Below are 18,628 nucleotides of genomic sequence, written 5' to 3'. Positions count from 1 at the left end.
ACAACAATACTTTAAAGCTATATAAGCAGTAGAAACAAACTTTATGAGACAGTTGTCAGATATAAATGCATGCTTATATAAATGCTTTTTGAAATCAAATGACTAGGACAAATTTTAGGACAAAATTTTCCACGACAAAACCATATTTTTAGAGAGTAGTTTATTAATTCATTACAGAAGCACACATAGTTGTTATCAAGTCTGTAGTAGGCTATGGTTGATTTGCTTATCATCTATTTTTTGCTTAGTGAATGTCAAGCATTAAGGAACAGACTCAAACTTGCAGAAATGTATTTTAATATATCAAACAGAAAAGGGCTGTGATTGGCCGATAAACCCGCCTCTTATTTCCATGCACCGCATCCTTGAATATATGGTGTTAATGAGAAGCCTAGTTAAAACGTAAGTCAACAGTTCAATTAGACGTTGTCACGTCACATTCAGACTTGAAATGGCTTGAAAACACTTTCTTCTAGCCTATTAAGGAGAAATCAGTTTGGGGAAATAAAATTACATGACAGTGTTATTCAACTCATTAGTTGTGTCCTTTCTGCCCAACAGCTGCACCTATCTGCTCCAGCAGTTTCTCTCTGTTGTTTGAGATGTTTTTTCCAGCGACCTCCATAAGATCAGAGATCATCTCACCCCTGTAGGAATCCTGAAAGGTGGTATATTTCTTCCTCCACATATCAATGTCATCTGAGGAAAGGGTAAAACAGTTCAATGAGAACATAATTGATATATATATATTTTCAACTAGACAGTCTAAACTTGCCTCCACAATTGACCACATTAAACAGAGGGATGTGAATCACGGTTGGAGTGTTTGTGCCTTTGAACACATAAAAGTCCTCTGGGTTCTTCAGGTCTTCACTGGGAATGTTGACTTCAGGGAAAGGGATGTTTCGTTTCTTGCACATCTTAGCAGCTTCTCTCACTGTCTGCAGTGGTAAAGTTTAACAGTAACACTTCATTTGACAAACATTTGAGTTGAAATTAAAGTTGATATTCACTGAAATCATAAGTCTGAGATTAATGGAAATGCTCTCTCCAGGTATTATTGATAAATATTTTAAAAAAGAAATCATATACACTTGTTTTAATGGTTTTCTTTCTTTTATATTTTCTTATTAATAAAATGATACACAGTATTTGTAATCATCTGTCAATGTATTGTAAGGTTAGTGTGACCTCTGGTAGTCACGATGAATGTCATGAGGAAAAAGCAGCATGATTATTCCTGTTGTGTTCTACTGAAGAAAGAAAGTCATACAGGTTTGAAGCGGCGTAAGGGAGAAGAAATGATTATTTATATGTTATATGTTATATGTGTTATATGTTTAATGTGTTATATGTTCATATATAATACCATAAAAGGATCGCCTTCACTGAAATCCAGGGAAATTATGAGATCAATGTTTCTTTCTTTTCTCAGCACTGAGAAGTAGGGTGAGTTCAGCAGCAGTCCGGTGTCTTCATAATCTCTTATATCACTTTCCAGAAGAGTAGAAGGCAAGGTTTCATCTGAAGGATCACAGCATGAAATGAGTGTATTTTTCACATTGAATTACAAATTAACAAACGGGTCTATTCTCACCATTGATGTTTTGGAGAAAGCCATATTTCCTGCCCCAGATCCACTGAGCCATGCATTTCTGAATGCTTGTCAAAACATCTGTAAAACAATTGCATAATGGTTCTCTTGATGTTTCACTGCCTTTACAAAAAAAAAAATTAATGTATTCAAGTGTACTATTTGTATACTTCTTTAGAATAAAAATAGGAAAGGATGCTTTTAGTTTACTTTTTATGACCTTCTCAGAAATGGGGTTTATGTCCTCCTCAGAAATATACTTAAAATGACATTTAAGTATACTTGACTTATACTTAAAAAAAAGTCTAAATATATTTGAGCTATTTTCGTGCTCCTATAATCCATGTTTTCATTGTTATACAGTAGAGGGCGCTAGTACACATCTTCTGTATAGAATAGAATTCGGACCTCGGAATTTCCAAAAAAACAAGTGAAGAAAAAGAAACAAAACACACTAACACATGTAATCTAACATTATCCTCTGACATGAAACAGCATCAAAACTTTAACTGTCACACACCTGGACTCATTTAGTGTGTTTTGCCCGTGACCCAGTTTGTGTCTTCGGTGTTTAGTTTGATTAGTTCCCAGGTGTGTCTATTATCTTCCTCATGTGTTCCATGTCCCTGTTAATTTAGTTATTCCATCCACCTGTGTTTCCCCATTATCCTTTGTACTTAAGCCTTGTCCTTTCAGTTCTGTTTTGTCGGGTCTTCACTTGCTACTTACGTGTGTCTACCTCTGTGCTCCATGTTGGATATCCCCTGTGTTGGATATATTAAAAACCTTATTCCGTTTATCCTCGACTCCGTATTCCTTCAGGCAGCGTAAACCGTGACAGAAGACCCGACCTAAAGAAGAAAATAGAAAACTGCGTGTTTTTTTCCTCCGTTTTGTTTTTGTGTTTTCAAAGTCTTTTTGTTTCGTAGTGTTCTATGGATCCCCTCTATCGTCCCGAATTCCTCATCCTCCTGCTGAAGCAGGAAGGACGTTCTCTCGAGGACCATACCAGACAGTTTCTCCTATTAGCTAATGCCACCAGCTACCCGGACGACGCGCTCTGCACCTTCTACAACACCAGCCTGAATTTTCTGTTTCTCCGCTGGTTCCGCCCAGCTCTGAATCTTCTGTTTCTCCGCTGGTTCCGCCCAGCTCTGAATCTTCTGTGTCTCCGCTGGTTCCGCCCAGCTCTGAATCTTCTGTGTCTCCGCTGGTTCCGCCCAGCTCTGAATCTTCTGTGTCTCCGCTGGTTCTGCCCAGCCATGAATCTTCTGTGTCTCCGCTGGTTCCGCCCAGCCCTGAACCTTCTGTGTCTCCTGTATTCCCTCCCAGCCTCCCTCTCCCGCCTCCTCCCAAACCTGCTGGTCCCTCTACTCCTTCGCTGGTTCCATCCAGTCCTGATCCTCCTGTCCTTCCTCCCATCCTTCTCCTCTCTCCTCCTCCTAGACCAGCCAGTTCCTCGCCATCCCTGCTGGTGCCAGTCAGTCCCGCAGCTCACCCTCAGTCCGCGCCATCGGGGCGCGGTGGTTCGCCGCTGGACTGCCAGTCTCCAGCTCCGCCTTGGCGTGTTAAGGCCCTGTCTCCGCCTCCAGCCTCCGAGCCCTGGACTCCTCCTCGGTCCTTCGACCCAGCGGCTCCGCCTTGGCTCTTAGCTCCCTCGTCTCCACCGTGGCCTGTCATCCCACCTGCTCCACCGGGCTCCCTCGTCCCTCCGGCTCCACCTTGGTCAGTCGTCGACCATCCGCCGCCTCGGGACTCCACTCCTCTGGTTCCACCTCGTCACTCCATCCCTCCGGCTCTGTCAGGCTCCTCCTTCCCTCCGGTTCCACCTCCATCCTCGGTCACTCCGGCTCCACAGCGGTCTGCCGGGACCCCGCCTCCACCTTGGTCGCCTGAGCCTTCAGCTCCACCTAGGCCCTCCGGATCCTCGTCGTCACCCTGGCTCTGCGGCTGTGCTGCTCCATCTTGGGCTCCTCACCCACCGGTGCAGTCTCCGCCTGTCGGCCCCCTGGTGTCGTCGACCCTTCCTTCACCATGGCTCCTCCCGCCGTCGACTCCACCTTGGATCTCAGTCCTGGCTGGTCTCTGGTGGACCATCTGGCTCCTCCTGCTCCTGTCTCCTCCCTGGCTCCTCCTTCTGTGGTCCCTGTCTGCTGGCCCCCTCCTGGGAGTCCGTCCTCCACCGGAACCTCCTCCCAAGTTCCCACCCACGCCTCCCCCTGTTGTTTCTACGGTGCGAGGACGCACCTACCGGGAGGGGGGAGTACTGTCACACACCTGGACTCATTTAGTGTGTTTTGCCCGTGACCCAGTTTGTGTCTTCGGTGTTTAGTTTGATTAGTTCCCAGGTGTGTCTATTATCTTCCTCATGTGTTCCATGTCCCTGTTAATTTAGTTATTCCATCCACCTGTGTTTCCCCATTATCCTTTGTACTTAAGCCTTGTCCTTTCAGTTCTGTTTTGTCGGGTCTTCACTTGCTACTTACGTGTGTCTACCTCTGTGCTCCATGTTGGATATCCCCTGTGTTGGATATATTAAAAACCTTATTCCGTTTATCCTCGACTCCGTATTCCTTCAGGCAGCGTAAACCGTGACATTAACATTATGGAATAAAATGTAAAGAGGTAATAATTACAGTCAAGCTTTGGGGTGTTGATAAACTCCACGTGGGTTTTGATTATCATTCTGAATCCAATTCTTTTTTTTTTTTTTTTTTTTGGTAAACCTCCACATTTAAGTGTTAAAATGTTTTTGTTTACAAGCAGATACTCTGTTCTTTATTTTGATGTTTTTTATGTTCAGATATTCATATAACAAAGTATTTACAAATTAAAACCTAAACAGGGGACATAATAGTATACTTAAAGTACTGTATAATGTAAAGTTTACTTAAAGAAAACGTATGAGTATACTTGCAGTATAAAACTACTAAACTAGTAGTTTACTGAGACTATACTTCAAAGTGTACAAAGTATTTCATTAGTAAACTATCAATATATCTATTATTTCACTTTTAGTATAATTGCAGTACAAACTACAAACATAGGGGTAAACTAGTTGTGTACTGTTAAGTTTGCTACTGTTATACTGTTATACTTAAAAGTATACTTTTATATACTAGACAGTGGGCCAATTTAGTCCCAAGGAGTATTGAAACAGTACACTTAAAAGTATACTTGCTACATTAAGTGTATACTTGAAGTTTACTTAATAAAATTTACATTTATGGGATGCTTTTATCCAAAGTGACGGGCGCTGCATTCAAACTTGAAGTCTACGACTTTTTGGTAAGGTTAGTTTTCTACAGATTTATGCTTTAAAGCACCTACATAACAGGTTGTCTAAAGAAAATGATATTTTGAGCCATCAATCTGTTTTGAAAATCTTAGAGTTAATGCTTCTCTATTTACACATTAATCTAATTAGAAAATCAGAAGTGAAATACATTATACAAATCAAATACATTGTAAAGATGTCAACTTACCAAAAGGCCACAAACTGAACCAGTTATTCAAATTCTTACACACATCTTCAGTGTGTTCTTTCATATAGCATTCTGCAGCTTCTTTATCTTTGAGATTCAGTTTTTCTATAGGAAAAATCAGCTGACGTTTGCCTCCACTGAGCTCTGTAAAAGAGAGAAACATGTACATTATCAAGTTCTTGTTATTTGGTTATACGACTGTACTTTGTGTATCTTGTGTTAATACGATTTTTTTGGGGGGAAAAGAAAAACTGGTGTTTTGACATGACACCTTGAAACATTTTAAATATAGGTAGATGTGAAATACTGCTTTTTTTATTTTAAATGGTATGTTCTGCCTTATTTTCTTTCATTCTGCCTTTCAACTGACAAAAGGATCTGGGTGATCTAGGACATTACGAACCACTGAACAGTTTGTACATCTGTCTCTCACGGTTTGATTTAAATGGCATCAAATTATCCTCTCTGTGTTCAATAGACCCATATTTTTTTTCTGGACAATTACAATTATTATGAAATAATAAGTGTGATAACCGGACTCTAAAATGAACTAAAAAATAACTAGTCTTCTTTATATGAATTTTAACACACTCTTACCGTTCAGTGTGTTTCTGATGGATTGATCAAGATCTGAAGGATCTTTGCCATTCAAAACATCGAGATTCATGTTAGCAAGATCCATGAGAACCCGGTAACCCTTTTCTGCAGATGGGGCTTTAGGATCTTTTGAAGAAAACACACATTGAACAAATATGAACACACTGCTGAATGTCTTGAATGTATGTGCTTTAGACCCCCAAAATCATCATGTTATCATGTTAGATATCATGTTAGATTCCCACAAGCAAACATACACACAATGTGCTTAAGCCATTTAAGATGCTTTGATTTGAAGCTAAAAGGTATCTGATGACATTCTCATCATCTATTCGGTAACACTTTACAATAAGATGCATTAGCAATACATTTGTTAAAGTATTTATTAAGTTAATTTTGTTAGTAAAAATACAACAGTTATACAACAGTTCATTATTAGCTCAGGTCCATTAAATAGTATTAACAGATACAGCTTTTGATTTTAATAATGTATTAATAATTGGTTAAATTAACATGGATTAAGATTGATAAAAGATTTAGAAGTATTTTTCATTTGAAAATGAAACTAAATTGTGAAGCTTCTTTCTTTTCAGATTCTTATAGCTTTATCATAAAAGGCTGTATATTATCGTATTGGGAGAAAACCAGTAGTTCTATGTGAAATCAGACATTTGAGCTCCCCCATAATACTACGTTTATATTGTTACGGGTTAGCTGGTGTGTAAGGAAGGTGCCCGAGGAAGACGATATACCAAAAGGTACTTTTAACGATCGAGGGAGAATAAGGGCACATCCAACATAATACATAAACTTAACTCAGGATACAGCATTACAACAATAATCACAGACGAGGAAGAACTAAACAGACAGGGAATTTAAGCACACGGGAGGTAATCAGGGAAATGGAGACAGGTGGGGATTAATCAATTAACAAAACAAGAAAAGGAAGATGACCAAATAACAAAACAGAAAGTCACTGAATGTAACATATATCAAGTGATATGGAATAAATTATGGATTATTAACAGAGCTGGGGGGATTAATTTTTGCCTCTTACAGACACAAATTGTAGTCAGTAACGTAATTCATTACAATACACACTTTAGGTAATATAATCAGAGTACTTTTAGATTACTTGTGATCTTTTGACCAATGACATTGATTTAAATAGAATATAAGTGTACCATATTGACAAAAAAATACAAATGTAAAAAAAATACATTCCATTAATTGTTATTAACAATTAATTAAGAGTTTGACCTTTCATTTGGCAGTGGGAAGCACGAACAGAACAGTAGAATCAAAAGATAAAACTTATCCATAAATAAATGCAGAAATAATTTACCTTTCCCTGTTTCCTTGTTGCTCGGCCATTTAGGAGATAATTTTTTAAAGAAATCTGGGGAAAAAGTAATATATAATCAGGGTTCACATTAAATGAAATGACTGAATACTTTAGGCAGAAGTGAATCTTCAAATGCAGCTTCACCGTTTATTTTTTGCCAGAGGAATTTCTTAATTTCATCTTCATCAGCTAAAGCGCTGCCACACAGAGCTGCAGGAAATGCATTAATGTTTAAAAGTGTTTACAATAAATAAATTAAAAACATGATTTTAAAACAAAATATGCAATATAACAATCTAATGCATCAACATATCATTTGAACCCTTGAATTATTCAGATTATTATTTTTTTCTTAGAAATCACTCTGTAAATATCACTGTTCTGTTAAAATTATAAAAAAAAATTGCATTTCTAACTGTCCAGTAACAGAGATTGTTACCTTGCAGGTACAGCATGTCCATTTCATCCTGAGGTTTTGTCTTTGAGCCTCTGTCAAACTGGCTGCCGAAGCTGCATGTTTTCACAAACGCTCCAGTGAGAGAATAACCAGCTTCAAGTGGACTGATCTCAAACCAGGGGTCATCTTTGTCTGTAGACAGTAAGACACCACCATATAACAGCTGACACGAGCACAAAAACTCACTTTAATTCTTTCAGACACAGACCTTCCTCGTCCTTGCACTGTTTGGATTGCTTGTCGATCACTGTGTAGATTGGAAATGGGTCTTCTTTGTGCTGGTCCCACTGATCTGACAGTTTGCATTTGTCAATCTGAAGAAAAAAAAAACATCTTAGAGAAACTTACAGAATGGAGTCCATAAGAGTGAGATTTTGTAAAGAGAATGAATACAATTAAATCACCAATTTTGCTTAAATTCAGTTCAATTCATACTAGCCTTTAAATCTCAGATTTTCAATCCGGTTCCAGACTTTGGACCTTGTTGCATGTATGTTTGCTATAGCAGAGGATGGTGAATAGTTATGAATAATTACAGACCTCTTTCACATATTCTGTGACGACCATCACTGCCCAGACGTCAGTCAAGCTGAAGTGGTCTTTCTCATAGTAATATTTCTTCAGTTTGGCTAGTTTGTCTTTAAAGCTGACTCCTGGACCGCTGAGTCTCTCAATGATTTGGTCCTTCACAGTCTCTAGTTTGGTGGACCAATCTGGTTCTCGGTATAAGGAGGCCATGCACCTTCAGAGAAGAACATACTGCTCTCAGTTTTAACATTCAACCCAATGCAATCTCTGTGTTTGTGGTTTCTCAGGGTTTGTACCAGGTGGATCCAGAGACTCCGCTCAGATAAAGGATGCAGTCCAGAAGACCTGCTTTATCAAGCTGATCCAGGGATCCCAGCAAACCCACCATGGCTCTTTGTCCTCCTCCAGAACCCAGTAATGCAATGTTTGGCACAGCATCCTGAAATGCACACAGTTTCAATTGGGAAACTTGGGTTAAACTAATTAATATTACTTGGTTAGAACAGCATCTACGCTAATTATGTCTCTATTTGCTTCTCTTTTTTGCCATGGGTTTGACATCCTATGGTAATTAGGTTTACACAAGCTCCAATCTGGATCCAGAACACCTCTGAAGAGATGAGGTCACCATCTTAGAGACCTCAGATGATGCCAACCCTGAATCAAACAGAACTACCAAATTTTGCTAAATGTTTGATTGCATCATATAATTGCTGTTGATAGTGTTCTTCGACTGTTTGATTACATCTTTAAATAAACTTAAATTTAATAAAATGTTGATCAGCAACAACGCCATTGATCATTTTAAGAAAAAACAGTCAGGTTTAACCATAGGTTAAAGATAATAACAATTAACAACAGACTCAGCCCAAACAATTAAATTCAACTGGCATTTATTTTTTAGATCCAGATCCGTTTTCAAACCGCCAAATCCACGTTACAGTCATTTCTGTTTCAGTGCTCTAACATAGATCCAGCCCGGGCCCGGTTTCAGTAGGTGGGAACATTAATCTCAAAGCAGATTTGGGCCGTATCTGTGGAAACGAGGATGCTGTACCCAGTTGAAAAAACTAGCATTTGCTGGTTAGGTATGTTTTGATGTTGGTTTATGCTGGTCCTTTGCTGGTTTATGGTGGTCATGTGCTGGCAAAGGACCAGCATAAACCAGCATCCCAGCATCAAAAAATAACTAACCAACATATGCAATTTTTTTTCAGCAGAATAACCAAATATATTTTCCTATCTATATCTTAAAAGATAAATATATTTAGTAAAAATAATTGGTAAAACTTTACAATTAGGTGTCAGTGTAGGATAAATCTGTTAAAATCTGGCTGGAAGGTGCTTAATCCACTCTTCAACATCAATTCCAGCACACAGACTGGAGTGAGTTTGTTGTCCAGGCCACCACAAACTCTCAGATCGACATTGACATTTACACCAACTCTGTCCTGGAGCATATCAACAGATGCGTGAGCAGTGTGACCACACACAAATTTTCCCCAATCAGAAGCCCTGGATGAACAGTGAGGTTCACCTCCTGCTCAAAACAAGAGATGCAGCCTTTAGGTCTGGAGACAAACAGAGGATTGAAGAACACTTCACTTCAGTATGTGGCAAGGCATACAATCATCACAGATATCAAACCACCTAACTCCGTGCCCCACTCCAGCTCTGCCTCCCTCCTTGACGAGCTCAATCACTTTTATGCTCGTTTTGATCAAAATAATAAGGAGATCTCACTCAAAGCTGAGCATCAACCCAGTGAATAGCCTCTCACAGTCTTCCACATCAGATGTTTACCATACTCTGTGTAAGGTGAATGCACGGAAAGCAGCTGGCCCTGACAGAATACCTGGTCGTGTGCTTAAAAAGCCTGTCCGGAGCAGCTGGCTGAGGTCTTCACAGACATTTTCAATCTGTCCCTGGCCCAAACAACTGTCCCCACTAGCTTCAAAACCTCACCATCATGCCAGTACTGAAGCACTCCACTGCCTCGGTCCCAAACGACTTTCCTTCCTGTTGCACTCAACCCCTTTATTGCCAAGTGCTTTGAGAAACTGGTTGCATCCAACTTAAAATGCTGTCTCCCTGCTACATTAGACACATTCCAATTTGCCTATCGCCACAATCGGTCAACAGAGGACGCCATCTCAACGGCACTTCACTCTGCGCTCACCCAACTGGACAGTCAAAACACAAATTTGAAAATGCTATTCATTGATTTCAGTTCTGCATTTAATATGGTAATCCCCTCCAAATTGATCTCCAAGCTCAGCCAGCTTGGAATAAGCACACCCATCTGAATTTGGATTCTAGATTTTCTGACTAACAGACCTCAGTCTGTTAAGTTAGATAACCCCTCATCCTCCATCATCACCCTGAGCACCGGCGTGCCACAGGGCTGTGTATTGAGCCCTCTCCTGTACTCCCTATTCACCCATGACTGCGTTCCTGTTTATGGCTCCAACATCATAATCAAATTTGCAGATGACACCATGGTTGTAGGTTTGATCAAGAATGACGATGTGTCAGCCTACAGAGATGAGGTGCAGCACCTGGCTGTGTGGTGTGTCACCAACAATCTAGAACTAAACACCCAGATGACAAAGGACATCATTGTGGACTTCAGGCGGACTAGGAGTCATGCACACACACCCATCTACATCGGAGCTCTAGTGGAGCGTGTGTTGAATTGCAAGTTCCGTGACATCCACATCTCTGATGACCTCACCTGGTCCCATAACACCTCCACCCTTGTCAAAAAGGCCCAGCAGCGCCTTTACTTCTTACGGAGTCTTAAGAAAGTTCACCTGAGTCCCAGGACCCTTGTGGAATTCTACTGCTGTACCATTGAGAACATCCTCACAAACTGCATATCAGTATGGTACAGCAATTGCTCCACATCTGACCACAAAGCACTCCATCGGGTGGTGAAAACTGCTCAACAGATCACCGGCACCCAGTTAACTTCCATCGAGAACATTTATCGCAAGCGCTATATGGGCAGGGCAAGAAACATCAAGTCAAGTCTGCTTTATTGTCAATTCTTAAACATGTACAGTACATACATACAGAGAATCGAAATTGCGTTATTCTCAGACCCCCAGGTGCATACAGATAACATTAACAGTAAAGCCTAAAAATCTAGATTAATTATCAAATGTAGATACAACTATACAATAAGGGAATGTAAAAAAATACATATAATAAAATTACAAAAATAAAGTTAAATAAAGCAGTGCAAGGCAAATGGCAGATTTGACAAATGGCAGAGTGCAAATCAATGAAGTGAACCATAGTGCATTTAAAAGATTTTAGTGCACAAAAGAAAGCTTATTTAGTCAGATTAAAGTGACAAAGGGCTCAAGATCAGTTATTTTATTTAACTGACTGATGATGTAGTAGAATAACGTCAGTTCCATGCTGAATGAGGTAGTGAGCAGACCAATGCTGCACAAAGTGACTAGTGCATGTCATCGTATATTGGGGGGGGGGGGGGACCTGGAGATGTGGGATCTTGGTCATAGTTCAGTGGTGCCTGGGGCAGAAGAGGAGAGGGAGGAAAGTTCGGGAGGGAGTTCAGCTTCCTGACAGCCTGATGGATGAAGCTGTCCTTCAGTCTGCTGGTCCTGGCCTGGAGACTCCGCAGTCTCTTCCCTGATGGCAGCAGACTAAAGAAGCTGTGTGATGGGTGGGTGGGATCACCTGTGATGCAGAGGGCTTTGTGAGTGAGACAGGTTCCGTAAATGTGCTGGAGGAAGGGGAGAGAGACACCAATGATCTTCTCAGCTGCTCTCACTATGCGTTGCAGAGCCTTTCGGCAGGATGTGTTGCAGGCGCCATACCACACAGTGATGCAGCTCGACAGGATGCTCTCGATGGTGCCTCTGTAGAAGGTGTACATGATGGGGGGAGGAGGTAGAGACGCTGCTGTGATTTCTTGGCCAGTGCTGCTGTGTTTTCAGTCCAGGAGAGGTCCTCTGTGATATGCACACCCAGGAACTTGTTGCTGCTCACTCTCTCCACAGTCGCACCTTTGATGGTCAGAGGATCGTGCTGAGTGTGCGCTCTCCTGAAGTCAACAACAATCTCCTTCATCTTCTCCACGTTCAGAGAGAGATTGTTGTCACTGCACCACTCGGCCAGGCGGCTCACCTCGCTCCTGTATTTTGTTTTATCTTTATTGCTAATGAGACCCACCACAGTCGTGTCATCCGCAAACTTAATGAAGAGGTTGGAGTTGTGTTAGAGTGTGCAGTCATGGGTCAGCAGAGTGAAGAGGAGGGGGCTCAGCACACATCCTTGGGGGACCCCAGTGTTCAGTGTGATGGTGCTGGATGTGTTGCTGCTGACCCGTACTGCCTGAGGTCTTCCAGTCAGAAAGTCCAACAGCCAGTTGCACTTTGTAACCTGTATTTTCAATTTCCCTCTGCCCTTGACTGACATACTGTACAGGAATTGAATGAATGGATCATGTGGTATATGCTGATGAGGCACACATGCAGTACTGTATATAAAATATAAAAACTAAGGGAAGTTGTCACAAGGCACTGGAGCGGTGGTGAGGTTCCTATCGGAAGCCATTTTCTTACAAAACAATTCACTACACAGACAAATCCACTATTAAATGTATTGCATTTATTAATATTGCATTTTCATACTACTACTACTACTACTACTTCTGCTAATATATATGAAATGTATATGAATTTATATGAAATTTATATATAGGGTCACAATTCAATGAAATTGTGTATAACTGTTCATTAGTAGTTACTTCATAGTTATTTTTCTTGGACCTTAACTAGTAGATAATTAGTAGTTCTTCAGGAGGTATGACAGAATACATTAGTTATTGATTAGCTAACTGTTACTTAACACAATCAAAATTGTATTACATACTGCTTAGTTAACACATCTTCCTTAGTAGTTAACACTAGTGTAGTTACCTGTTAGTTCTACAATAGTTCTTCATTACTTATGCAGTAAGTAAGAAACTTGAAGCTGGCGAGTCTGAGGGCTTGCATTTCCCTTGAAAAATGACACTGCGGAAAACTATTACATCTAAAACCAATTCAAGCACACATTTGAAATAACTGTTGCATAACAATTTCCCTCTGGTAGTTCAGGTTATTTTCATTCTCATGAGAATGGTCTTTTTTTAAGTGCATTAAATATTATGTATAGTAATTACTTGATTACAATACTTGTACTTCTTGGGGTAATGTTTTATATACATTTTAATTTAGCTTTTTGTGTGATGTTCAGTTATTGTCTATAAATTGTCATGTAGAATAAAAGGGGGTCAGATGTGAGCTGGATCTGGGCCACCACTATGTTGCTGTTTGGGGTGGCTTAAGGACACTTATTCTGACACAAGTCACCCTTCATTTACTTGTTAATTGTAACGTAGAAACATGCATTTTGTGTAAAGCTGCATTAAAATATGTATTGTGAAAAGCACTTCACAAATAAATGTGAATTGAGTTTTAGATATGTATTCTACTAATTTGTGTGTGAAGGCCTATATATATACTGTAGATATAATATTAGCTGGTCCAGATCCAGCATGATACTGGACCAGATCAAGAACATAGCTGGACCATATCTGGCTCACATTTGGGCCAAATCACCATTATGATTGGGGGCTGGCCCAGATCTGGTCCAGATGCGGAAAAACAGATCCGTGCCAGTATTGACCAAAAGACACCGGCCCAAATCCATTGCAGAGACCAGGCCCAGAACTTCTGAAGGGTGTAGGCCAGATGATTTTTGTGTAATCTGGGATTACACCGCTAATAGTAAACATAAAGTATGATATTTTTTACCTTACTGCAGTGTATCTTGAGTTTCTGCAGGCTTTGAAAAACTTTTTTTCTCCGTTCAAATACAAACTCTTCCTCCTTTGTATGTAGAGAGCGTGCAATTCTCACTTCAACACTGCAATGGAGACATAGACAGACATCCTGATATTTCATAAAAAAAAATTATTTAGATTTGCAATCAATTAACTTTGAAATTAATTATGAAAAGATCGCAGAATGATCCAGTTTGTAATAGACATTAACTGTGTTTAGTGTTAAATTATTTAACCCCCTGGCCTGGCCATATGGAACTAGGGACTTTGTCCTGGTACTTGTGTGTTTCCACCGCAGGCACCAGGAACTAAATAAAGTTCCGGGTAAAAAAATGCCCCTCAGAAAGTCCCTGCTGCCGAGGTGGTACTTTTTCAAAGTTCTGGAACTTTCGGGGGCGGGACTTAGGCGCTAAACATCCACCATTTATTTGGATCATTTAAAAATATTACTGTTATTGTGTCATGAAACGTAATTTTAAAAGTATTTCAAGTAACAATGTAGTTGTTTAAAACTCAAATCTGTGGTTTATTTATAAAGACAGCACCTATTTAAAACAGTTTTTCACCGATCTCGGAGACGGTGAGCTCCACTCGATCAGCGGAAGCTCAGTGATCATCTATCCGTCGAGATCAGCCTCACCTCGGCTAGACCTTCTGATATTTGCCGCTAGCTTTGATGTCTCTTTAGTAGTTAAACATAAAATATAATTTGTTTTGGGTAAATCTAACAGGTTATCTTTGGTCTGTATTCAGTTTATCTATATGTTAAAATGAAAATAAAAAAAATATATTATTTTGTTTCATTGTAATGGCTGTATATATCATTAATTGATTTGCCCTATATCTGTCATTTGCCTTGCACTGCTTTATTTAATAATTTACTTAATAACTTAACTTTATTTTTAATTTTATTATATGTCTTTTTTTATCATTCCCTTATTGTATAGTTGAATCTACATTTTATATTTGATCTAGTTATTTTTATTTTTTATTTTTAGGCGTTTGTTATCTGTATGCACCGGGGTCTGAGAGTAATGCAATTTTGATTCTCTGTATGTATGTACATGTGGAAATTGACAATAAAGCAGACTTGAACTTGAACTTGAACTTGAACTTGATGTACACATCTCTGAACTAAGTATATTTCTGCAGCTGTTTCATGTTTAAATGAAAACGAAAGGAGGCAGTTGTATTTTATTTCCTATTTCGTTTTATTGTAAATGTAGAGTAAGGAAAATTGCAGTAGCCAAGGCGATGTTATCAAGTACGTGACTGTACTACAGAATTACAGGATTTGCGTTGTCGCGGACATCACACTCTCGAGTCGAATGCGCAAAGTCTAAACTGTATTGAGAAACGCGCACAGACCTACGTCACCAGACTATTTGCCTAATCTTCCCGGTACTTTAGACCGTGGTGGAAACACAGAAAGCCACAGGTCTGGGGGGAAAAGTTCCTGGGAAGAAAGTTCCTGGTACAAATGTTCTGGGTAATTTCGGAGGAAAAGCGGCATAACATAATTGAATTACATCAGTTTGAGCTATTGGGCTGATTGTACTGCAAACACCAGACGCTTTTAAGAGCGTGTTGAACTTGTAGCTCACTCAAAGATACTAGATGGAGCAGAATGATGTAGCCTGACAGTTTGCCTGCCCTGGACCAGGTTAGTTTACCAGCAAAATTGCCAGAGTGACTGATCTTGACCTATGGTAATTTTGCTTTATGAAACCAGATCAAGTTAAAGTAAGTCAGACTAACTGAAATAAGCCTGGTTTATTTGGTAAACTTGTTTTATAAAACAGCCCCCTGGTGGCCAACTAAGGCACACCAGCAGAACAGACAGAAGCTTCTTAGCGCTTAAAATGTAAAATTTGCACAAAATGTGACTTTTGGTGGTTGATCAATTTTGTACATGAATTTTTAAACCCAATAAGATTTTTTTTTTCATTAACTTGTTGATCAATGTTCTCAGGTGTGTGTTAATAAACCTTCACTAATAGTTTACTGATGCTTAGTATGAATGATTTTATAAAACGTTGTTATTGGCAGCAAAATTTCTTGCAGGTAGAGGGGGTTGAATAATTTTGATTGCAACTGTATAATGCTGGAATCTGAGCAGGATTACAAACCTTTCCTGGAGTTTGGATGCAATCATCTGTAAAACAAATCAACATTTAAGTTACACAGTTCTACCTGAAACTTATTGAACCACTTAAAAAAAAAAAAGGTAAATAAATAAAGTTGCTAACAGTGGTATTTAATTTTTTTTCTTTACATTACATCTACATTAAGTCATTTAGCAGCAGGGTGACCATTCTCACCTTCTCACACGCAACGTGCCATGATTGGTCGATTATGTACAATACCTACCTGTATGTTATTGGTCAAATTACTTAAGATGTTTTAGGCAATATATATATAAATGGCACATATGGCCACCCTATTTAGTATCCAAAATAAATAAGCTTTCCATTGATGTATGGTTTGTTCAGATAGTACAATATTTGGCAGAGTTATTTGAAAATCTGGAATCGGTGGGTACAAAAAGATAAATAAAAAAATATATAGGGAAAATCGCCTTTAAAGTTGTCCAAATGAAGTACTTAGCACTGCATATTAATAATGATAATACATTTTGATATATTTACGGTAGGCAATTTACACATTAAGTGTTTGAATTAGCTGTTGTAAAAGCTTTAAAACATATACTCACTGTTCTTGTGTCGTGTTGTGTTGTAAATATGTAACACCAGCAGTTGTTTTCTCTCAGATCAGGCTGAAGATGTTCTTTTATAAGACTCTAGATCTCATCACAAAGGGTGGAGATGAACGTGGACTTAAGACAAAAAAAAAAAAAAGTTATTTGATGTAATTTATTTGTAACTGGAGGAGGAGGGTGGAGCAAAAAAGCTTCATGTGAAAACCATTATAAACTGTTTATAATAAAGTTCATATATTTATAATTGAATATTGATTTAATAATAATTGTATATTTAATATATTATAATATTACATTTTAAAATAAATGATTATTTTTAAAATGTAATTAATAATACATATTTATATCATATCTTCAGAATATCTTCAGAAATCCTTCTAGTATCAATGATGAAAACAGTTGTGCTGGCCGATATTTTTGTGGAAACCATGATAGTTTTTCATTTTTCTTTGAATAGAACAATTTAAAAGTCTTTGCTATCAAATTAATCTGTGTGAACAGTGTTTTATAAATCTTAAAATATTTGATAAGGTTTATAAAACAGAAAAATGACCAATTATAAACACAATTATAAACACATTAGAACATATTTTACAGAAAATATAAATTCTGTCAAACCCGTAAGACCCTTTTGTGCAGAACAGAAATGAAGATATTTTTAACAGATGAAAAAAATAAATAATACACACACAGACTTTAGGTCCACATCTGATCAAACTTAAGTAAAGTTAGTAACTTGTCACTTAGATTAACTTGTTCAAGTGTGCTGGACTAGGTTGGAGCAAAACTCTGCATGTAAGTGAACCTTGAGAGACATTGTTGAGATCTCCTGCAAAAATCTGTGATCAGGACTAAATGGCAAACAATACTGAAAGGAGAAAGACAGCCAATACAATCATGTTAAGATCAAAGTTAAAAGTTTTGATTCATAAATGCACAATATCTGAAAATGCACATAGATGAGAAGAAAGCAATGTGTTTAAAGAGAACTTTCAACCCACTGAAAAATAAGAAGCAATATTAAGTTAGACACATGTTTTTTAATTCTTATTATCATTCTTTAAATAAATGATAATTACCTTGTGGCTTATCAATGATTTGCAGTCTCTGAAAGAGATAATAATTCATTATGATACTGTTGTAAATGAATAATGCTCATTCCAGTTTAATTTTGAAAAATAAAAGACATGGAAACTGTAACAATGAACCAGGTAAAGCAGAACATTTATTTTGATGATATTCAGAAGTACTGGAGCCACAAAGTTAAAAACAAAAGAAGAAAGAACAAAGCCGAGGGAAACTGGACAAAACATCGGCTGGATCATCATGGGATTATTTTTAGAAAAGGAAAATAATAGGAATAGGTAACATGAAGTTCTGAATAGGAAAATTATAAGAATGCTAAAGTAAATTATTGATTTGACTAATTTTAATTTAGAGGTACAGTCTTTAGCAAATTACCTTTGAGATTACAGACCTCTACTCTAACATCTCAAAAGTTTGAGAAGCAGTTTCAAAATGTACATCCTGTTAATGCTGCAAACAGGTGTTGCTCAACAGTTAAAACTGCCACGTGTGTGTATCTTGTGTATGTTGTACAATCGTTTCACGATGCATTTTGCAACATATTGTGTTGCAAGATGATAGCCTACTTCTGTCCCATGTTATGTTATTATTTTATCTCAAGAAGTGTTATCTAGTTGAGAAACTGCTCAACTGCTTGTCCAATGACTTTAAGATGTTGTAATTTAGATTAAAGTAGAGATAGATTAGCTTGTTTCTTTGAAAAGATGCTGCAATAATTACAGTATTTCCCACAGACTTGTACTCTGTGCCGGCATATCTATGCAAGTTCCTTCTCTGCTAGCAGGAGGAGCTGTTGGATTGGTGGAGATCGAGCTTTCCCTGGTTAAACTGTACACAAAACAGCGATCTCACAAACGCTGCTTTATCAGGCATTACATTCAAGAAGAAATGAAAATGACATCCAACATTTTCTGAAGACAGTCGGTTTCCTTTAGAACTAAAGTGAGATAAAAACCA

The 18,628-nt window shown here is 38.5% G+C and overlaps 1 protein-coding gene across 1 annotated transcript; it reads right to left on the bottom strand.

Moving 5' to 3' along the window:
• Positions 1-143: 143 nt before the first annotated feature.
• On the bottom strand, positions 144-17,770 carry LOC128014909 (cytosolic phospholipase A2 gamma-like). The gene is made up of 16 exons (XM_052598614.1): positions 17,665-17,770; positions 16,580-16,702; positions 15,996-16,021; positions 13,838-13,949; positions 8,303-8,445; positions 8,019-8,220; positions 7,687-7,792; positions 7,461-7,610; positions 7,166-7,231; positions 7,022-7,075; positions 5,677-5,802; positions 5,080-5,223; positions 1,598-1,675; positions 1,370-1,524; positions 776-941; positions 144-699 (listed from the first exon to the last, which is right to left on the bottom strand). The coding sequence occupies exons 3-16, from the start codon at positions 16,019-16,021 to the stop codon at positions 536-538; spliced, it is 1,692 nt and encodes a 563-aa protein (XP_052454574.1). The 5' UTR covers positions 16,580-16,702; positions 17,665-17,770; the 3' UTR covers positions 144-535.
• Between the last annotated feature and the right edge of the window lie 858 nt (positions 17,771-18,628).

Source organism: Carassius gibelio, chromosome A5, assembly GCF_023724105.1.
Source record: "Carassius gibelio isolate Cgi1373 ecotype wild population from Czech Republic chromosome A5, carGib1.2-hapl.c, whole genome shotgun sequence".
In the NCBI taxonomy this organism is placed as follows: Eukaryota; Metazoa; Chordata; class Actinopteri; order Cypriniformes; family Cyprinidae; genus Carassius; species Carassius gibelio.
This window is presented reverse-complemented; position numbering and strand designations above follow the sequence as displayed.

Excerpts from the sequence above, each read along its gene's own strand:
- LOC128014909 (XM_052598614.1), bottom strand. The coding sequence starts at position 16,021 with ATGATTGCATCCAAACTCCAGGAAAG. Across the intron at positions 7,076-7,165 it reads CCTCTGGCAAAAAATAAACG|ATTTCTTTAAAAAATTATCT; the intron begins GTGAAGCTGCAT and ends CTTTTTCCCCAG. Across the intron at positions 1,676-5,079 it reads GTTCAGTTTGTGGCCTTTTG|ATGTTTTGACAAGCATTCAG; the intron begins GTAAGTTGACAT and ends ATTGTTTTACAG.